This window comes from Sesamum indicum, linkage group LG8, assembly GCF_026168435.1.
Source record: "Sesamum indicum cultivar Baizhima isolate 11 linkage group LG8, ASM2616843v1, whole genome shotgun sequence".
Taxonomy (NCBI): Eukaryota; Viridiplantae; Streptophyta; class Magnoliopsida; order Lamiales; family Pedaliaceae; genus Sesamum; species Sesamum indicum.
Window position 1 is genome coordinate 2159458 of NC_142664.1, and position 24023 is coordinate 2183480.

Here is a 24023-nt window from a genome sequence, read left to right on the forward strand (position 1 = left end):
ATAAGAGAATATAAATATATTTATCCCTTTCATTTTAAAAATAGCCAAACACCCGCAAAATCCTCCATAGATAAGAGAATATAAATATATTTATCCCTTTCATTTTAAAAATAGCCAAACACCCGCAAAATCCTCCATAGATAAGAGAATATAAATATATTTATCCCTTTCATTTTAAAAATAGCCAAACACCCGCAAAATCCTTACCTCCACAACTTGCAAATTCTAATCTGCTCATTCAGGTTAAATCGATTCAACTCTTAATGCCACAGTCCGATGGTTTTGATCAAACTTACTCAATTCCATTGCAAGTTTTCATTTTCTTTTCTTTTTTTTTTTGGAAATACGTGCACTCGTTGCAGTCAAGCACCCATTCAAATTTGAACCCAAGACCTCCTAACAGATCGTGAGTCCAATCCGTTGGACTGACCCTTAAGAGGGCCAACCACATTACAAGTTCTATCCATTGATCGCCCTATATCACACATCCATCAGACAACAAGTGTAACCCGTTCACTATGCAGTATGCTTAAGCTCGTTCAAATCCAAATTTCGCTGATCAATAATATACATAAATCTAGAGCATTAAGTCCTCCCGAAATATAGCTAAGAATGAGTATAAATCTCACAGACAGTGGGAGCACAGCGAGCCGCCAAACGGAAATAGCCGTGAATTGATCTCAGTTACAAATACGTACATGACAGAAACAAAATGGCTAAATTCCAGAGATTTTGGGAGTAAAAACTTTCTTGCCAGAAAATAGTCTCGAGTCCGAAGAAACCGCTGGAACCTCCCACTCAGTTGCCCTAAGAAGCTGCCCTTGTAAGAGAGGTTCCTGTGGGGTTCCAAGATCAGCTCCCTTTGAAGAGGTTTCTTCCAGTTTGCAGCTTCTCCAAGTTCAGCTCCGTATTGCTAGAAGGTTTGAAAGAATCGGCTCGGATGGCTGCCTTACTTCAGACCAGATAATGGTGAAGGATTTGAATCTGAATCCCCTGGAACGAAGATAGGAAGCTGGTTTGAGACAGAGTCCCTCTTAAATCTTGATTCTCGTGGCAAAGTTATGGCTAGTTTATCCTGTGCGTCTCTTGAGCTTGAAGCCCCCTCCCGTTTCAGACCATCTCTAATGGGAGCGCTTAGAAGTGGGCCACCAAAGAAGATGGATTGCCCGGTGTAAGTTAGCTTCTCAGACTGCCGGGCTTCAGGCTTTGCTAAGGGCCGCAATGGCTCCTGAGGCGGAACAGCAGGTCTTTTATCTTGGGTGCCCGTCACAGAATGAGGATTTGTTACAGCTGCTGGAGGTGGTAAGGATGGTCGTTTACGGGCCTCTGAAGCTGATACCGGAACAGAAATGTACCTTCCGGCTTCTTGATCCCAAACCACAGACGTCCTTTTGACGTCTCTAATCAAGGAGGTTGCCTGAGCAGCAGGAGCAGAGAGCAGTAACGGGTCTGTGCTGCTGTGCCTTTGCATAATCTTTTCATCAAATCCTGACAAGCTGGGGAAAACAGGGTTGTTTTTACTTGGGACGGCAACTCTAGAGGTTAGGGGCTGCTCTGGGACGAGAGCGGGTACTGAACTAGCAGCAGCAAGTGGGTTGAAAGCACGAGCTTGAGGAAGAGGGCTCAGTGTGACAGATTCATGAACATGGCTAGGGCTGCTGAAACTGCTAACACTTTGAGTGCCTGTTTCATATTCGTCCCGGCTACCTTGACTGGGAGCAAAAGAGTTCCTCAGAGGCGAGAGCCTAAACTCATTCCTCACATCTTTGTTTCCTCCTGTGTCAGTGCTCATACTGCTTCTAACACTTGCATTCTCGCTGGAACTTAATTCAGAATCAGGCAAACGGCGATTATCAACGGGACGTAACACAGAAGACGACGCCCTTGCTTTTGCAGCAGCTTTCATTGCCTCATTCGAATCTAGTTTAGCAAGCTTCCATGCACTGATTCGAACTCCCTTTTTCGGTCCCTTGTTCCACTTGTCACCTAATCCGGCTGCATCTGGATCGACAGTAGACGGGACCATTCCAGGTCCTAACTGGGGTGCAACTTCTTCCTGATATCCAGAGTTTCAAAAGCAGAGCAAACAACTTAAGCAGAAGAATGTAAAATGTCGGAAATATCTGCAGCTTCAGAGAACTTCAGCATCAGAGAAATCCCTGTCCAATGGAATAGGGCTATGCAAAAAACTAAGGCAAAGGTAATAGATTGATAACTGCATTTTAGCACATCGGCAGAGAGGCTTTAGATCAGTAAGAATTCAACAGACACATCTACATCGTAATATCAGGAGTGAATCTAAGTGCGGAGCCAGCTTCTGTGTGTTTTAGTATAAAGGAAATCCCGAAAGGTGATTGGACAGTAGGCATGAATACACCAGGCAATTTTTCATAGGACATAATCCTTGAAGGAACAAATAGACGACGCATGCTGTATATACCTGGTAATCTACAAACACCCTCGGAGGTGTGCACCATGCTCCTTTATATTGGAGACCTAACGAGCTTCCACCGCTGAAACCGGTTGTTGCCGATCCAGACGGAGAATATAGAATGTTCGGCAATTCCTCGTCTACAGATGCTCCTGCTGGTGCTTCGCTCATGGTCCTCATTGCCACAACATACTCATACGTTGTAATGCCCTGTCATAAGAAAGCAACAAATAGGAAAGCGAAAATTCAGACAACTCAAAAGGCATTTTTACATGCATATGCAAAATCAGAAAACCAAGTTTGTCTTTTGGAGATAATCTGTTGAGTTCAACAGTTCAAGAAATCTCATTAGAGGTCAAGTCATAGTCCAACTCAGACAGACTCACGTGACTTGGTACGGTACTCCTATGTTGATCAATGCTCTGTCAGTCTCAAAATGCAAGCTTCTATTTGACAATGCATAGATGAGATGAATAAAGTGAGAGCTTTGTAATCTTACTATTTAACCAAAAAGTAGGGATTGAGGATTAGTAATAGCGACGTCAAAATGCGGTGTTTGCAAAAGCTCAACTTAAGAGCTTATCAGCTTTTTGCTAAAAATAAGCTGAAAAAAGTGTTTTCGATTTACAGCTTATGCTTTTGAAAATGACTGAATTAAGCTCATTTAAGTCAAAGCTTCTCCCAACTAACTTTTGCAGCTATTAATAAAATTATAAATATTAACCTTTTTCCCCAAAATAAAGACTCCAACTTCAACTTTTCTCCACTTTCCACTTTTGTTTTCAAGCACTCCCAACTTTAACTTCACCTAAATTTACAACTTTCTCTTCAACTTATTCCAACCATAAAAGTTAAAACTATTGCAAACACCCCCTAAATACGAGGGCACTCATGGAAATAAAATTTCCACTTTAGGAAATAGTGTCTTATCCTCGGACATCAGGAAAGCAAATAATAGTAGTGACTTTGTGACAAAAGCATAATTCTTTTACTTATCAAAGGGAGAAATACAGACAAGAAGAGATTAATTAGTAGTAAACATACTTATCAAAACAAAAAACACACAAAATAAGACTTTCAGGACATACCTTTCTAATTAGTATCATGTGGAAAAAGAAAAGTTCCCCCAACGGTACACAGGCCAGCAAAGACACTGCTGTACATATAGCCTGCAAAAATGAAATTGATGTTAGGGGATAAACATGCTTTTAGTTTGTAAACTCGTGTATGCATATGGTATATCCAAACGGCATTACCACAACAGTCGCGAACGGAGCACGAGAGAAACCATTTCCTAGTCTATCAACTATTTCAGCCTCCATATGGCTCTTATGAACGAAGCAACGAACTAGAACGCCAATGCCCACTCCAGCTTCGACAACGAGCTGGGAAAGAGAGGGCAGAGAGATCAGTCTTGTAAAATGTTATGGTTGCTAAGAGCTTAGTTGCCTTCAAAACTTACCCAAACTAAACTGATAGCCATAAGTGAGATAAACGTTACATAGTTTTTCCGGCCCACGCAGTTATTAAGCCACTATAAAGAGTGAACATAACTAAGTTAGCTTCTTTGATGGGTAAAATTTATTCGAATTGATTTCAGGAAGGAAAGATGCACTGGCAGAATCTATGGATGTCATGGGATGTACCCGACAATGGTGATCAAATCCATCAACACACTTGTCACAACTTCGACAATGTTTGCTGAACTTGCGAACCTATGAACAAGTAAATATGGTAATCAACACAGGAGCCATAAGACAGAGGAAGAACATAAAAGAAAGATAAGAGACGTCGTAATCAACACCAGAAGGTACATGCGAGGCCTCATTGTATTAAACAAGTTAGAAAACTTTGCCTTAGAAGGCCTATAAGAATGAGAAAATGGAACAGTAACAAGGCTTTTAAATATAATGAAACATCCAAAGGCGTCATCAAGTGCATCACAAATCAGATTACTATAACTGTTTCCCAATTATTAACTCAAGGTATTAGAGAAGCATTGAATACCCTACTTAAAACAGAAATGAGAACATAAAATTTGAAAACTCCAAGCTTTATCTATGGGGCATGGCAGGCAAGTAAAGAGCAACAATATTTAGGTTATTATCATTTAGATGTTAAAAGCAATTGATAGCATTTGACCAATTAATTTTGCAAATGAAATGATCATGGTAACGAAATTACCTACCTCAGCATTGCACAGCGTGCAATACAATGCATCTTCCCCTGTACCTTCCTGCTCAGCTGCCTCGTCTTGTTTCCGACAATCTTCATGTACGAAGACTCCACAGAAAATTCCTACGAAATAATAGCAAAAGGAACGCCTTCTTGGGAAGTTAACTTGAGCATGGGATTTTACAGACTCAACTGAACCTTTCTTGCTAGAATTAGCTCCTGCATAGGAGCTTCGGGAAGCTGAAGATGGGCATGAATGACTTCCATTGCTAACTTCATCAAATTTTCTGTTCAGGCCGTGGGCAATTGATTCGTGCTTTTCCCTTGCTTCGTTTCTTAACTCAGGATAAAATTTGGACATGATACCAGGATCTGCAGGGTTAATTGCAGTGCAGCGAACATACAGAATGAAAACCAATAGAGCCTGCATTTGAAGAAATCCTTGAGCTTGCATTAAGCAGAAATTTCAGTTATGTACAGAGTCTTGATAAAAATTCTCAAATGCAATGTAAACTATGAAAGAGAATTGACAACTGCAAAGTGATGAAGCCAATAGATATATCAAATGAATGCTCAAATACCTGAAGACAATTTTAGAAGATATTTGCCTTCTAGCCCCTCAAAAGAAGGAAATTTGATTTCAACTCAAACTCTTGTTATAACAAATATTGAGGCCGTCTAGATAACTATAGGCAACGAGGCTACTAAATGCTAAAACTTTCTTGATTTCATTGACTATTGACCTCACTGTTATTAAGCCATCAGTTAACTTAAAGCTAGTTTAACTGTGCTACTTCATTCTTCATTTCTTCTTATTTCCTAGGTATTTGGTTTTGATATTCAAGGCCTCCGTTGTGCCCATAAGCGTCTTTTCATCAATAGAATTGTCTATTCTAATATGCGTCCAAATAAGGTAAAGATTGACTTCAATAAGCTATATGTGCAGATAAATTCACATACCACAGGGGAATAGACGCCAATGAGAGCATACTCCCATATTCGGCCACCCATGAAAGGAGCAAAGAAAGCATAAAATGCTACCACCAACAAGCAAAACACTGTAATAGCAACAACCTGCAAAAGAAAAATTCAAGGTTTGGTCAATGAACTTGCATGTAAAAGAGTATGAAAAAGCAAATCCTCAATCAAATCAAACAATAACTTAAACTATGCCATGTCATAGTCATTTTACAGAAAACAATTACCTTTACAAGCTTAAAGTAGAAACCAGGCAACCCACAACCCTCTGCCCACACTTAATCTCCCTATATGAGTTGACAAGGACTTTAAGATGAGGACTAAAGGTCGAAAATATTAAGCACCTTTACCTTTTTGGCAAGTCAATGATTTAAAATCAAATACAGTAAGATATTTTGTATTTTAGGGGAGAGTGTTCAAATAGATATGCTTTCAACAAGGAAAGAAGGATATATGACAATGGACAAAGAAAATATTACTGAATTTTACTAGTCCTTTTTAGCATTTCCTAATAATTCTGTTAGATTCCCCTTTTATTATGATCCATTTTCCTTCATCCTAGTTATGATTCCATAATCTGAATCGCTCTCCCAGCATGATTGGGACTCTTCCTGACCAAAATATTTCAGGTGGTTGAAGGAACAGAAAAGGAAAAAAAGACATCACATATTCTCCACATGCCACAATGGAAAACTATAATTATTTCAACCATCAACAGCCATCAATCTTTTATTCAAAAAGGCTGAAACAGGAATCCTAGATTTAGAATCATGCTGCAACAAAAATGTTTGTTTGTTAAGTTTCTCGAAGATGGTGTCAACATCAGAAACCCGCAAATCAAGAACTTCATTTTGAACCATTGGCATTGCCTTCCTTCACCCCCAACTTGCTCGCCATAAGACATCATGCATTTGGATTTCGAAAGTTTTATGAATGCAAAAGTTTGCACGATATACGAATTCAAGGCAGATTATTTACAATCCTAAAAATTTGTTGATTCATCATCAAGCTCCTTCATGATGATACTCTTGGGCCCTAACTGTCCCAACCATTCAGGTGGTTTGATGGAATTGTTTGTCAACCTCATCAAAAGAAGAAAATAAGTTCCAATATCATTAAGGTAGTCATTTAGTGAATGGAGACAAAACTACCAATTATATTTTCAAATTACTAATCCATCATCGATCGACAAGTCGCTCAAGTTTATCATGTTAATATGTTAGTTATTTGTGACTTTTATTTATCCAATGTGACCAGTGTTCAAGGCTTCAAGCAACAAGTAATCTCTCAGGACTTGCAGAAAAAATATGGAACTTTTGGGCTTCATTGTCGCTTTCAAAATCTTAGTCCACTTACAAAGGAAAAATAAAGGAATGAATGAAGAAAAGAAAAAGGAAGCGAGAAAGACATCAGAAACGAAATGTCGTGGAGGAGTGTCATGAAGCTTCCTCCCCAGTTTTTGCTAGGGTACAGTGGCTTTGCAGGCAGGATTCCTTGCTGCCTTTCCACAATGCCATCATTGAGCAGAGACAAAGGAGATGAGGTGGAACTTTAGAATTATATATGTCACAGATAGAGCAAGAAAGAGATACAATGAATATCACACAATTGTCGTAGAGAACTCATCCGGTGCATGTGTTCCACACAACAAAGTGCCATAAACCTCTGTTTTAGATATTAAAACACAGAGCACAATAGGAACTTCTATTTATTAACAGATCATTGTATAAAACTTCCGCAATGATGACAAAAATGACTCAAGCACAACACAAGAAATAGGAAATCCAAAGGCATCTCAAAGAGTATCGTTACTATCGAAGAGACCCCAAGATAAGGCGACCAAGTAAATTTCGAATTATCACGCAATCAATATCCTGCACATGGTGAAAACATTCATGTAGGGTTATGCCTATAATCAGGCTTCGGGTAATAGCCGACAGGATAAGCACCGAGGTTCTTAGCTAGAATTTAGTTTATTCTGCAGACATTCTATTTTTTCACTCCTAAAAATAGGACTAGAAGGAATTAATTAATTCCTTAACTTCTTGTGATCAAAGCAAATACCACCTAAAGCAATAAACAGACTTTCTCTCAGGCAAGCATTTGTGCAGTTGTTGCTCTCATAGTGTAGCCCCTTAGCACAATTTCAAAGTTCTAAATACAGCTTGCAGTTCACAGCTCATCTGGAATTTCAACAAGTTCCCCTGAAACGATCCAAAGGGAAAGATGATTTTTCTTGAGTTGGAAACTGAATTTTCAACGAGCCCCTGACCTCTTATACTCATGTTGGTATCTAAGGGACTGGACATCTTTCTGCTAGTAGTTCATAAAGGAAAAGAACATATCTTTAAAACAAATTATAACGATCTTCTTGGTAAACAAAATGCTCGTAACAAATTTTATGTTCTAATAAAAAATGCATGCATAACAAAAAGGTGGAGTATCAAAAGGGAAGAAAGAAATACTTGACTGACTTCATCACAAATCTCAGAAAGAGTTCTCCTAAACCTCAAATGAACCAAGTCCTCGTACAAATTATCGATCTATCTATGAAGCACACATCTTCCAAATAATATAATTTGGTAGAGCATGGCTGTGAAAGCTAAAACCAGATACAACAAAAATCAACTGAATATCACAACGTCAGAAATTGTGAATACAGGGATGGCAATCCTCCCCAGCCCACCTACCCCACTCCTGAGCAAGTGTCAGTTCATAAACCTCATAAAGCAATCTACTCACAATTTGCTAAAACCAACACAAAAACTGAACTTTTACACATTAATAATAGATAGATAAAGGTGAACTCTGAGCTACAAGAATTAAACCTGAAAGGTGTGTGCAGGCAGCTGCCAGCCATGCTTTCTCACCATCACTTTCTTACTTCACCACAAACACTTATCCCCTCTGCTGCCCTTTCCCTCAACACACACTACTCCACTGCTTTCTGTGTGTCGATTTCTCTTCTTTTCTCCTTCTCCAAACCCTGAAAATCATCCTTAGTCAAATGGGTCTTCGCTAAAGAACCCAAAAAAGAAAAGAACAAAAAAAACAACTAGGAAGAAAGAAAGAAATTCCAAAGATAACCCCTTTTTTCTTTTTCTTGCCAAGAATCAGAATATTCTACTGAAAATCACACAAGAGTCCAAGACAAAAGCTACAAAAATACCGGAGGTCAACACTTTGTCCGTTTTACTGAGGTGGGACGCAGCGCAAACAAAGTACAAAACGCAAACGGACAAAGCAGACGGCGGGGAGGGGTTGAAACTTAGAAGGGGTGGAGGGGTGCGCTGTGTGTGTGTTTTTGGTGTAGCTCAGCTTTATTACATCCACACACACATACATTCTGATGTAAAGAAAAGAACAGGTGGGCTTAATGTGGTATAGTTGTTTTGGCCCCACAATTATTTATTATTTTCCTTCCCTCCCCTTTACTTTCTATTTTATCATAATTTGATCATTTATAAAAACTTTACACTCACATTTGATATAAATATCAGGAGAATTACATTAACACCCACTCAACTATAATTTCGTATATAAATTATTTTTATTTTTTTAAAAAAATACGCAAAATAGATCATTCTTAATTTTTAAAATAAATTACCACTGCTTTTTAGTTGTCATTCGTCGTTTTTATAATTACGCAAAAAATAAGAATGATTTTTGTAATAAAATATAAATTAGGGATGTAAATATAATTAACTCTAGAAAAATATTTAAGTAACAAGAATTAGGTTATAGTAATTGAAATAATTATTTCTTTCAATAAGTATATGGATAGTGGAATTTATTAATATGGGCTAATATTTTATTTTTTTTTTTATATTTTCTGTCTGTCTTTTTTTTTTAAAAAAAATGGTTTTTTTTGTGCATCCGATATTAATTTTTTAAAATTTGAATTCAAATTATATTTGATCTTGACTATATATCAATTTAATGCAATCTCGTATTAAATTTATAAGTTGGGCTCTGAATTAAATACGTGACTATAGAAGCGTTATCTGAAATATAAACATTTTTAAAAAAATTGGAAAAATATCAATTAAAATGTAGTTTTTAGAAAAATATATTATTCATCATTTATCTTGCATTATTTTTTTTATTTATGGATTTGAAGGTACGAATTTCAAATTTTTAATAATAAAATATTTTGCTTTGTTCGGATAATTTTATAATTGAAAAGTATTTCAAATCTTTTAACTTTCATTTTGAATTATAATTAAGGAATATTGATGGATTTCAAATTCGAAATTTAAATTCCTTTGTTCAAATACAACCTTGGATATTATACTGATTTTGTGGATCCCATATCAGTCTAAAATCGCTCGAGTATTTGTTTTATTATTATATATGCATATTTTTTTTAGTGATATATTGGTTCAATCAATATATCAATATGACGGAAAACAGTAACAAATTATATCGATTTAGTCAACACATCAATATGACTATGAACAGTAACAAATTATAAGAACTTTTTTTTTTTTTTAACAAAAACCACCTAGAGGTGGGGGAGCTTTTCGGAGTCCCCAGTCCTTCTATATTAAAATTCACAAAATGATTACAGTGGGGAGAGCTACCTCCCTAGAATTTCTAGTAAAGTCGTAAATAAGGAGTACTACTCCCTTACAAATAGAGCAATAATAAACAAGGAGTACTACTCCCTTACAACAAAATACTCAAACAGGTGTCGAAGACTCAAACTTGTTCATGGGACCTCAGCCTTAACCTTAACCATTAGGCTAAAAAATCATTGCTATTGTATATAATTTATATATATATATATATATAATTTATTAATAAGTAATTAAATTCCTCACTTTAATTTAGATATTACACATCAAATAATACTTAATTTTTTTGTCCTTATTTCCCCTAATAATTGAATGCCCTAAGCAATCAATTTACTCATAATCAAGATTTATTAAGCCTACACTCAATAATACTAACCCTAAGCCTCCTCATAATTAAATTCACATTCAATTTTTCTCTCCCTAAACCTCTACTAATTTCATTCAAGAAAGTGAGACAAAAAATGTTTTTAATTTTGAATTGATTATATAAATTTTTTTATTACAAAATTCGAGTTTTTTTTGTGCAGTTCTGTCTGAAAATTGTTTTATTTAAGTCGTTGAATCAATCCATGATAATGTCATTAATTATGTGTAATTCAAAAATCAATAGCCCATTTGGATTAATTGTTTGATTTAATTTTCATAATTTGTTTCATGTGTTAATTTAATCAGTTTGATTGGACTGCTCAAACTCAGCTACCCTTATATTTAATGAGTGGGCAAAATGCAAGCAAGGCCCCGTTTGATTCGTGTGATTGAATATGATAAAAAATTATTTATTATGACTAATTAAATATTTTATTAGTATTATTAGAGTCCGGTATTAATACCAGGCCAAATCTTATTAATTATTCCTTCCCTTTTCTCCTATCTTTCTCCGATTAAAATTCGACAAATTCTGTATTCTCTAGGCAAGATTCTTTTGTTGCAGATGGACGACTGAAACAACGAGGAAGATAGTATTATTAACATACGCTTATTCCTCCCCTTTTCTCCCATGTTTCTCTGATCAAAATCCACGAATAAAATAATAATTTAAATAATAATAATAATAACAATAATTTAATAATAGAATATAGTAAAAATATTACTTCTTTCTTTTTTGGACATTTAAAAAATATTTGAGTTTTTATCGTTAATTACTTAAATGAATATGTATTTTCAACTTCGGCTTTGTATAAATGTAGACAAAGAAAAGGAAATATTTCACAAATTAATTTTATTTTAAGCAATTGTATATCAATAAATAATTTAGTGGTTTTTTTTAAATTGTTTTTAAATATTTCACAAGCTACAATATAAAAATATAAATACCTTAAAAATGGATGCCCTTTACTGTATTTTTATCTTTAATCATACGTTATAATCATTTCAACTAAACACCATATTATATTATCAAATGAGATATCCCACATACAATATCTCAAACCAAACATCATATAATACAAGATAAGATTAATAATCATTCAATTTTCCATCATATCTAATCCTATCACACGAACCAAACGAACCCTAGTACGATGTTATAAACTCCTTATAAAAAAAAATAGTACTTTATCTCTCTGTGTTTTCTAAAATACAACAATATTCTTATGATATTTTTACATAATAATGTAAACAATCACAAAATTAATTTAGACCAATTTCCCAAATACTAATATTTTTACATATCAATCAAAAAATTTAAAATAAATTAGAACAATACGCACAATATATACTAAGATTTTTACATAATAATGTAAATAATCAAAAGATTAATTTAGATCAATTTCTCCAATATTAATATTTTTACATAATAATAAAAAATTAGTATATTCTTTTTTATTAACATATTAATGTCAATAAATACTTCTATATAATTGGTGTAGATAATGTTTAGTGGTACGTCGCCTCTACCGCGTGGTCATGGTCGTGGCTCGCTAATTCCACCAGTACTATGAGATGTTTCCCAGATTAGGGAAGCATCCCCTCGACCACCCACACTGTCCCCTGTCCCGCAGACTCCAGATGATGTTGGTACATCTGGAGCTACATGTATGGCTGTGGACGATGCGTTACAGCAGTCTGCCACACCAGTGGCTACTCCACCACCACCATCAATCCCTCTACCATTAGCGCACCAGTACATTAGCCTCTATGATGCGAGGTAAGTTTGTGAACTAATTTTTTTATTGTGAAAGTATTAAAGCGGTTCCACGAGCGCATCAATGCGGTCGTGCGGGGATATGTAACACCCCATACTCGCTACATTTAATTATCAATATTTGATCATTTCTTTAATTAGAACTCATTCTATAAGTAATTTTCTTTCAACCCATAAAATATATTCTAATTTATCAATATAATATATATCACAAAAGGTAATAGATACCTCCAAATATTTATATTTACCCTCACTAGATGACTCATGTGCATAACCTCAAGAAAAGTAGTACCACAACTTTAAACACCAACCCGATAAGAGAGTAGAATATTTAACAACCAAACAGCCAAAAACTCTGGCTTCAGACGTCACGGCTGACCCACCTAATAAAGACGACGGCACAGCTCAAAGTCCAATGTGGCTAGTCAGTGTGACCTATTCCTTGAAAAGTACGTGGCAAGGAATGAGCTGCCTACTCAATAAGTATAGCTAATCAGTCTATATATATATACAGGCAACGATTCACGTACATGCAGTCACATCGACTAACAGTCATTCATCATATAGCAACATCAGATATAAGCAGTAATACATACTCACAACTGTAAATCAATCCACGACATAATATTTGACGTTATCGTTTATTAGCTAAGGGCCCTACTTACTCTAATTGGAGTACATCAGTCAATAGTTTCGCCGGCCATCATCATCTCATCGTCATATCATATACAGCACATGATACCCATTGTATGTGATATCCCCATACTCTTGTACTCCAGCTGTGTAGCAATATCAGCACAGGACATTACAACAAACATGGTATCCCTACACCACCCCAATGTCTAGCTAACATCACAGGATATTCCCCGCTGCCCGGAATACCCTGTTACCCTACGCGCCATGGTACCTAGCTTAATTCATATATTTTTCATATCACATCATCATCAATCACATTATCATAAACCATTGATTGTGTTCCCAACTAGGTAAGCATCATATTTTATTTCAATTAACGATCATTATTCTATTCTTTATAATAATTACCTCTTCAATAATAACTCCCAATTTGATTTCATACAACAATCAATTATATGGTCATCAAATAATCATATCCCGCATGTCCCTACATTACAATCACATAACACATAATAACAATTTCACCGATATTTTGGTAATCTAACAAATAATCCACAATTAATTATATAAACAATCAATATACACAATCTACAATATAAATATAAATCCAAGTTAACGATCAAATATAAGAAACCAATATATATATAATATATACAATCCTACACATATAATTATTTATATAACCAATTAGCTATACTTACCTTAAATCCCAAAATGCTTCGGTTTCACGAGGGAGTGCTCAACCCTCTACTTTGTCGTCACGTCCTATAATAGAATATTATACGTATGATCAATATATATATAGAATATCATAAACTTTAAATAAAATATTATATAATATTCGTACATTTTCTACCATTCTTTTAATATTCTATTTATATTAAAGTCCAAACCCCTATTCCATTTTATTTTAGATAACTACACTTTCTAAGCTTCTCAAACATATATTTAATTTACCAAATAATTCATAAGAATTCATTTAATCAAACTCCTTATATATTTATAACTATCATTTTTAATAATATCCGTAAATTATATTACCATGGAAACCTCATTTTTCCTATTTAATAACATAATATTTCTTAAATATAACTTTTCGAGATATTTCTATGAATTTTCTACCAATTTATCGTTACTATATAATTTAATTAAGCAATAATACATAGAATTACATATTTTAGTTAATCATTCCGATGGAATTGTGTAAATTAGCTATAATAATAATTAAATATAACAAATTTAATAATTTAATTAACCAACTATATCATTTTTATATCAAATGTGATATTTAATTCGACACTAGTTTAAATAGGTAAAATTATAAAATATTCCGGTTAAATAGTATATCGCTCAGTATAAACTAAATTTAATAAAAGGATTGATTAAATAATATAATTATATAAATTAATGAAAATAAAATGCAAATTCTTACCTCGCTGCGCGTCAACTGAAGAAGAGAAAGGAAATTGCCGGAGTTGTGTTGATGGTTTGTTTATATAAATACATATAAGTATGTTTATCATGGGGGATTGGGGTGGTGGGTAATGGCCCACCCCTCCCCCAATTCATTATTCCTCTCTTTTTCTTTTCTTGTCTCTTTCTTTTTTATATATATATAGATATATTATTTACTAATATATATATAAATCATTTACACATATATATTATTTAGTAATATATATTATATATATGATATTATTATTATTTTATTTATTTAATTAGATTTTTCTCAAAATACCCATCACGTCCTTCCTAATTTTCTTAATCAATATAATTTGCCCCCAAATATTATTACGAACTCTAATTTAATCCGTTCAAATTTTATTATATCCCAAATTCAATCTATAATTTATTTATTAATTAAATTTAAATTTTAATTATTATCAATTAGTCTCCCAATTACGTAAAAAAATCTACGGATGTCACATATTTTCCCACCCGTGGTCGTGTCTGAGGCAGGTGACGCCAGACCACCAGTATTCTGGTTCGAGAGCATGAAGGTAATTAGTTTTAAATTAATTTATTTTTATCTAATATATAATCTAATTATTTAATTTATTTTCCTAATATTTTGTTTAATCATATTACTGCAGAGACCTACTAGTGGGACTATGTCGATAAGTCCATGTTCCGAGTCTTTCACATGTGGGTCGGGAAGTACATCTGAAAGACCTTCTTTGTCGCACGGTCCAGCCTGGCCTGACCAGGCTGGCGAACAAGGTCTGACTCCAGCTCCAGTTAACGCGGCAAAGAGGTTAATTAGTGGAATGTTTTGGGGCTAAAAGAAATGGTGGTTGGCAGTTGTTGTGGTATGCTGGATTCCTAGGTAAAGTAAAACTTTTTGGGTGGCGCTTGTATCATGGTGCATTACCTATGTATTTTAATTGAAGAGGAACAACATGTTATCTTGGGTTGCTACTGTTTAGCTTGTGAAAGCTTATTTACATGCTTATCGTTGGATGCATCTGGGCTTAATGGGATGTGTTGTCTTGTGGCTTCTTTTATATGATGCGATGGGTTCTAAGGATGTTGTAATGGTTTTTCATGAAGGAGTGGCAACAATTGGAGTTGCGAAATTGGGGAATCAAGAAACAAGGAAAAAAAAAAGGAATAGAGAAATTTGGAAAAGAAAAGCAAAATCTTGAGGATATTTTGGTTCATTCATTTTTTTGACTTTTCATAAATGACGGTAAAATTGTTATTTAAGCACCTACCGTCAAATTAACTGAAACCTCTTATAAAGATATATTTTATTCTCTTAAAAGAAAGAAACTCTAAAGTTCCCATACTCTCTCTCTTAAGAAAATTTTTCGCAAGTGGGGGGTCGTGAAGGCAAATCAATATCTTCTGAATTTGCTGTTTGTTCTCTCTCTGTGTTCGTAGTTATATTTCTTTTGGAGTTTCTTCGTCTTTCGTAATTGCAATATTTGGAGTCAAAGGATAAATTTGAATTAGAATATCTCACGACGGTCGTCTGAGGCACGCATATGTGCCGCCTTGATATAGACCAACTAACTGGGCTAAACTCGATGGAACTTCACCACACACACTCGAAAACACACACTAGAACCCTAGCTTTGGCCGATCATGGAGAAGGTGGGAATGCAGCCTTGGACGGCGTTGGAGATGGGACGGCTGATGACGGTGATCAGGCCGGCGGTGAGCAGAACGTCGAAGAGGGAGTGGGTACAAAAAAGATGCAGTTTTTTCGAGGAAAACAGGCGCATGTTTGGATTTCTTCGCCGGTGGACTCCACGCCGGTGGAGGAGGATAATCAGACTTCCATGATAGGTATGACATCTGATTTAACGGAATTTATTGATGCATGTAGGCATTTAGATGCGGATAAGGGGATTGTGGGCATGGAGGACGAAAGTACCCGATTTCCAAACCCACTGTTTCACGTCGGTAGGGCGCGGAGATTGGGTCCAGTTGATGTTGTGGAGGAAGGAGATGATGTCCCAAGCGGGAACGATGGTTCTCTCATGGTTGTCTGTGCGTCGTCCAGCAACTTAGGGTTTTGTGGTATTGAGACGCCACCAGTGGGGAAGACGACAACAACTCGTATTTCTACCACCAGATACGAAGGCAGTGGCTTGAGACGGGATGGGAGAAGGGATCCTATGGAGAAATACGCAACCTTGAAACTACTAGATGGAAGTTCGATGCTATGGTTTGAAGGCGACATGCATGGCGCCGTCAATGGTGGCGATGAAAATTCCTTAACACCGGCGGATTTAAATGTCGCAGAATTCCTAAAATTGGCCTACAGAGTGTTAGATGGAGATGTTTCATCCATGGCTGCGCTGAAGGAACTCCAAAATTGTTGGGAACATAAGTTTGACCGGCACTCAATGCAAACGGATATGGTGGCGCTGGTAATAACTCGATAGGCACGACAATGCATTGGTCCAGTGTCTACGATCATAAAATAGACGGGGGAGATTCATATACCGCCGGATCAAAGGGCTACGGCACCAGTTTTTTCAGAAATAGGTTTGGCTGCTGGAAAATTACAGTAGCTGATAGATTCGCAATTTTTTGACGACCCTGACTCGCCGGCGATGGGTCCGGCCACTAATACTGAACGGCGACGCTTGATTGTAGACGTGGACAGCATGGTGGCTGATCATGGGGCTGTGAACGTGGAAGAAGTCCATGTGGATGGTGATGGGTCCGATGACTTGGCTTGTGAGGTGAAGGGTGATATGGCGAATTTTGGAGCTACAACAACAGCTGATGGGGCTGTTCAGGTGGCGAAAGGGGTGTTACATGCTGTGGATGAGGTGGAAATATTACGTGATGTGGCTTCCAAATCATCAATTTCTGACACAGTACAAACTCAGCCTACGGGCCTTTTTGTAGGCAATATTTTGTTACATACTTGCCCCGAACCTATTGTTGACGACAAGATTGCATATGCCTTTAATAATTCGTCTCGAAAGACCTTTTCCTATATTGCCCCGACTATACAGAATGGTGAAGTCATTGTACGTCCAACATTGGAATCTATTCAAACTGGATCTCGTCGATGGAGATCTACTGCGGTAGGGTACTTCCTAGACAAACGACCCTATTTTCATCATTTGAAGGAGTATGCTAAATCAGTCTGGCTTGCATTACGGGAGGTTACTGTGACAACAAATGGGTTCTTCTTCTTTTAATTCAAAACGATTTTTGACATGGAGGAGGTTTTTGAGGGAGGGCCGTGGCTATTTCAGGGACAACCTATAGTTCTTCAGAAATGGGAACCTGTAATGGTGAAGAGAAAACTTAAGCATACGCAAGTCCTTGTATGGATCAGATTACATCATCTCCCAGTAGAATTATGGATAGAAGAGGGGCTCAGTACGGTAGCTAGTGGCGTGGGAAAACCTTTGTACCTGGATGCTATTACGAGAGCATGCACGAGACTGGATTTTGCTCGTGTATGCGTGATGCTTGATATAAGTTCCAAATTGCCGAAGCACATTATTATGATGACTCCGGATGAGGATGGAGGGGAAGCCCTCTAGGAAGTAGACGTTGAGTACGAGTGGCTACCGCCCAAGTGTACCAGCTGTATGACGCTGGGTCATAGTGCCAAGGACTGTATGGTGAATAAAGTCGCTAAACCGGGAAAACCTCCAATTTCTGTTTATGTGTCGAAAGGGAATGTTCCTCGATTGTCCGATCAGGTGACGGATAAGAGCCAATCAACGAGTACGAATGTGCAAATCCAGAATCGTGAAAAACTAGCAACAATGAGGGGTCTAAGTCGCGAGGAAAAGGGTAAGGCCATTTTGTCATATAATGCTTTTGATGCCTTACAATTGTTTGATGATGCATTATGAATTTCCTGGGGGTCCTAAAGCATGCAGCCCCACTGCTATTATACCATGTTGAATGTGAGCATATGGAATGTACGTGGCCTGAACAAGAGAGACCACCAACTAGCTGTCAAGAATCTAGTTGCAGAGTTCAGGTTACATTTAATTGATCTTCTTGAAATGTGTGTTCATTTAAATAATGCTTCCCATATACAACCATTCTTGTTGCCTTAGTGGAAGTGGTTTGTTGATTATGTGATGGTTGATATTTGTATTTGGCTAGCATGGGATGATAATTATCTGGATGTTGATGTGCTTGCGTTGGGTCCTCAATTTATCCATGCACGAGTCAATTTTAGATTATTACTGTCATTTATGGTGCTAATGAGGTGGCTGAGAGGAGGGAACTATGGGAGTCCTTGGAATCTTTTGCCCCCCTTTTGGCTAACATTCCATGGATGGTTGGTGGGGATTTCAATGCTGTAAGGGACCTCAGTGAGGTTTGTGGTATGTCGGGGGATATTAGGATGACTATGGAGGAATACAACTCATTTATTCAGAGCGCTAGTTTATTACCATTACCTATGCAGGGTGAATGGTTCACTTGGCACAATTGTAGTGCAAGTCCACGCAATCTATGGAAGAGGTTGGACCGGATTCTCACTGATGATACTTGGACGATGAGATACCCGACTCTACTCTACACTTGTCTTACCCCTCGGACTTCGGATCACTCGCCCATGGTGATCTCAGGGGATACTCAAAGACACTTCAGAGGTATGTTTAGATTTGACAACTACCTTACACTCTCACCGACTTTTATTTCTAGTGTGCATAATAATTGGCAGCACGAGGTAGTTGAAATTCCCATGTATGCGATCACTCGAAAGTTGAAAGCCTTAAAACCTGTATTTCGAGAACAAAGAAAGAAAAAGGGAAATCTTTCGCATAACGTCCAATTAGTGAAAGGGTTTCTTGATATGGCACAACAGTTGGTTAGCTCGAGTAGACATGATGAGGTCCTCTTATTTTAGAGCACTGTTGTAGTCTGGTTTACGCCAAGGCAACCAAATTGGAGCAGACTATGCTACAACAAAGGGCTAAAATGCAATGGATGAAGGGAGGTGATCAGTGCACATGAATCTTCTTTCAGAAGATAGCACAAAGACGGGCTGCGAGAAAGATCCTTCATATTAATGATCCTCATGGTACTACCCTCACTGAGCCGGATGCAGTGGCACATGAATCTGGCGCTTGAGCCCGTGGGCGCGACACTTATTAGATGAGGAGGAGACCTTGCATCTTACTAAGCCATTCACTGCAGAGGATGTGAAGATTGTTGTCTTTGATATTGCAGATGATAAGGCCTCGGGGCCAAATGGGTTTTCGTCGGCCTTCTTCAAGGCTGCATGGCCTGTAGTGGGAACTGAAGTCACTAAGGCCGTATTGGATTTCTTTGCTACAGGGAGATTCCTGAAGCAAATCAATAGCACAATCCTGGCGCTTATCCTAAAAGTACAGACCCCTTCTACTGTTGCTGACTTTCGCCCTATCTCCTATTGCAATGTTCTTTATAAAGTTATTGCTAAACTCATTGTCCAACGATTGAGTATGGTGTTGGATAAGCTTGTTAGCCCCTACCAGGCGGCCTTCATACCTGGCAAAAGTATTGGAGATAATATCACGATGGCACAAAAATTATTCACTGGCTATAACCAGATGCGATTACCTCCACGATGTGCTTTAAAAGTGGATATTCAGAAGGCTTATGATACAGTGGAGTGGGACTTTCTCCTTGCCACTCTTAAACTCTATGGGTTCCGGAGACATTTATACGATGGATTGAGGAATATATCACCACTGCATCATTTTCAGTGGGTTTCAACGGGAAACCTCATGGGTTTTTTCGGGTGCCAGAGGCCTGCGTCAGGGTGACCCCCTCTCACCATATCTGTTCGTCCTAGTTATGGAAGTGATGCACTTGGTCTTCTTACAAATTATTGAGCAGGATGAACGATTCACCTATCATCGGAAATGTGACGTCTCTAATATCTTTCAATTGGGCTCCGTTGATGATGTTATCTTGTTCTGTCATGCTGATATTGACTCTATACACGTCTTCAAGAAAGGGCTGAACCGGCTTGGAGATTGGTCGGGACTTCATTTGAATTCTCAGAAAAGCCACCTCATTCTTTCCCGGGCTGCGGAAGGCTTAAAAGAGGAGATATTGGCAATACTTGGCTTTCATGACACATCTTCTGATGAGGTATTTAGGACTTCCCCTAATATCATCTAGACTGACTATATCAGATTGTCTTCCATTGTTGCATAAGATTGATGCACGTATTACTGGTTGGGAGGGACTGTCTATTTCATATGCGGGAAGGGTACAAATTATCAAATCTGTCCTCAAATCCCTTAGTGTTTATTAGGCTTCGGCTTTTATCCTACCTAAGAAAGTCATTCATGATATTGAGAAACGGCTGAGGAAGTTCCTATGGAAAGGCATAGGAGATGTTGGCTATGCTAAAGTTGCCTGGAATGAGGTATGCAAACCTTTGAGCGAGGGATGACAAGGATTGAAGGATATTGGCACACTGAATAAGGCACTCATGTGCAAAAAATTGTGTAATGTCATTCACTATGACATAACTTCGATTTGGGTGAATTGGCTCTACCATGGACGATTACGTGATCCCTCTATTTGGACGATTTCTGAACATAGAGGCTCATGGGGATAGAGGAAGCTCATAAGGCTCCGGACTTGGCTGCAATCAGAGGTTGAATATCGCATTGGAGATGGGCAAGACTTCTATTTGTGGAGAGATCCATGGCTCCCATTTGGCCTTCTTATGAAGAGATTCCCATGAGGATCGAGTACTACGGGCTTGCAGGAACATATCCTGTTACATGTTGTCATACGCGAGGGACAGTGGCACTGGCCACTTATCACAGATATGGAATGTTTGGAGATTGTGCATACATTACCAGTGATCCATAGAGGGAATGATAGTATTCGTTCGAGATTTACGAGGGGGGGTTCCCACAACCCAAGCCCTTTGGATTCGAAAGTAGGCTGGTCTTCACTACTTTCGGGCTCTTTCAAAATACCACGTCACATGTTTATACTATGACTCGCCATCCTAGAGCGACTGCCCACAAATGACAAGCAATGGTTATCACACTTGGGATGATGTGTCCTATGTAACGAGAACTATATAGAAACACATTCGCACTTATTTTTTCACTGCCAATATAGCCAGCGCTGCCTCACTGCCATCCGTCGTGTGGTTCGTTTCCTATGGCCTAACAGGGAGTGACAGATGGATATCCAATGGTCCACTCAGAAATGGAGAGGGAAGCACATCGTTAACATGGCTAATCGCGCCCTACTTGGATCATGTGTTTACCAAATTTGGAGGGAATGCAACTTGAGACGATTCGAGCACATTGAGAGAACCCCGATTAGTTTAACGAGATTTATTATAGAGGATTTCAGATTACGTATTCTTAGCATTGACTTACCTAGATCTGTTAGCACAAGTGCACTCTTTAGATTGTGGCGTATCCCTTGGCTTGTCGAGGGAGAACTGACTTTCTGAGCATTGTTGTACCCATTTTTTCTCTTATTTATGAAATTTACCTTTACCCAATCTCTTATAAAGAGGGAACAAATGTAATTTCAATTTCATTAGTAAGTGCGGAAATCTATATATCTATACAAATACAAAAAAAGAAAAGTCCTCTACACTAACAAACGACGGTTAGTGACATCCATTGCACCAATTCTTAAATATTATAATTATACCCCCAATAAGATAATTTTATAAATTAATTATAATTACTTTTTTTATAATAAAAGTGACTCTAGCCCATTTTAAGACCAATACACTAATTCTTTTGTTGTGTTGATAATATTTTAAATTGGTTTTCTTTTGGTTCTTTCTTTCTTTTTTGAAAATATGAATTGCCGGTTTATATATTTTATTTTTATTTATAATATATTTTAAAATATAAAAAAATATTTATTATAAGCACATAAGAACAACGCGCCACGATAGCTAATATTCCCATAATAGGAGGGGATGACAATATAATAAACCTTGTCTGAAATGAATAAGAGTAGTGAGTACTAACACCGAAGTTTGGGGGTCACGTTGATGATCATATTAGGTTGAGGATCATCAAGGAAAATAAACAATTTTGTTAAACTTCCTCTCTTCTAAGGGTGGCAAATGAATCAAGCTGGCCGCGAGCTTTGTGAGCCGATTCAATTTTAAGCTCGACTCAAGCTCGAGCTCAGTGTACTTTGTTAGGCTTGAGAGCTTTATATATATATATATATATATATTTATTTATTTATTTATTTTTAAAATTTTTAAATATTTAATTCCATATTCAATACTTCATCAATGTTATACTCAAAACTGACCATGTATTGTAATTATTTATCAATATCATATATTTTAATTTTAGATAATAATAAACTACGATACTTTTATTTATATTAATCGTTATACAAAAGCAAGCTTAAACAATAATTTAGTAAATTTTAATATTTTTTAAAAGAATTATTTAATTTGACACATATAAATTTTAGGTTATATTTTAATATCTATTTATAAACTCTTATGCTTTTTTAAAATAGCAAGGCCTAACAGTTAACCTATAATTTTTTTATATCTATTTTTGACTTTTATATTTATATCAAGATACATAGGATGCTTATTACTTATAAATTTATGCCAAAAATTGATAATTCTCATGAATTAATCTAAAGATAATAATAATAATAACAACAATAATAATAATGATGATGACGATGATGATGGTTGAACAATTTTAATTATTTTATTTTGTTATTTTATTATATATACAATTAGATCAATCACTATATTGTAGTTTGATTTAAAAAGTTCATCTCTTAAAATTTTGTCGTTTATAATAAGATCAACAACTTTTAAAAAATAACTTATATTTATTTTTTTTAATTTTAGTTTCACTTATTCATCAAACTCTTTTTATTTTCGTAATCTTAAAGTACTTGGAGCTTATAATTTTTTAGTTCACTTATTTGTCAAACTAAATTAAAAATAAATTTATACATGCAAATATATATATATATATATATATATTTATATATCTACTCAATTGGCCAACTTATTTTTATTCACAAAAAGAAAAAAGAAACAAAAGGCCAGTGGTGCCCTCCGGGAGGACCAACACATCCCATGCGCATAACGCTCTAAGAAAGCCTAGGATGTCTCAGCCCACAGTCTAACTAGGCAAGTCCAGACAACCCAAATAACCCATGAAGCCCAACAAGAAGGAAGGAGGCCAGGACATCCTCGACTCGGACCATGATTAAAGTTTAACAAAATATTCAGTCCAAAAGACCCACACACATAGTAGACCCTTTATCGTGACATCCAGTTGGCCTAAGTGTCAGTAACTGCCTCGGACCACATTAGCCCTAGGAGTCCCACATGAGTAAGAAGGGCCTCCCTAACGGCAGAGCTCACAGACGAGAGGTCTTCCAAAACAAAGAGGAATCCTCCTAAAACACTCTTAGCTATGGATAAGGATGATTTATTCCTTATCCCAACCATCTCAACCAACTTTCATAAGATTCTCGGGAGTGGAATGCACCCCCAGCAGACGGGGAACTCTCTTTATAAATACAGGTTTAGTCTTGTATTCAGGGGACACCCTCTTACTCTCAAAATTATCTCTTAAACTCTCCATATTATCACGTGTTCTAGCACTTTTCAACA

The 24023-nt window shown here is 36.7% G+C and overlaps 1 protein-coding gene across 1 annotated transcript; it reads right to left on the reverse strand.

Annotated features, from left to right (window-relative positions):
* Positions 1-505: 505 nt before the first annotated feature.
* Positions 506-8941, reverse strand: LOC105167436 (DHHC-type zinc finger family protein). The gene is made up of 10 exons (XM_011087152.3): positions 8754-8941; positions 8413-8570; positions 5567-5680; positions 4620-5030; positions 4078-4146; positions 3894-3965; positions 3688-3816; positions 3520-3600; positions 2441-2641; positions 506-2056 (listed from the first exon to the last, which is right to left on the reverse strand). Exons 2-10 carry the CDS (start codon positions 8455-8457, stop codon positions 950-952), a joined length of 2229 nt encoding a protein of 742 aa, XP_011085454.1. The 5' UTR covers positions 8458-8570; positions 8754-8941; the 3' UTR covers positions 506-949.
* Between the last annotated feature and the right edge of the window lie 15082 nt (positions 8942-24023).

Coding starts and splice junctions, on each gene's coding strand:
- LOC105167436 (XM_011087152.3), bottom strand. CDS start 8,457: ATGGTGAGAAAGCATGGCTGGCAGCTGCCTGCACACACCTTTCAG. Junction 3,966..4,077: donor GATTTGATCACCATTGTCGG/GTACATCCCATG, acceptor CACTCTTTATAG/TGGCTTAATAACTGCGTGGG. Junction 3,601..3,687: donor CTCCGTTCGCGACTGTTGTG/GTAATGCCGTTT, acceptor TCATTTTTGCAG/GCTATATGTACAGCAGTGTC.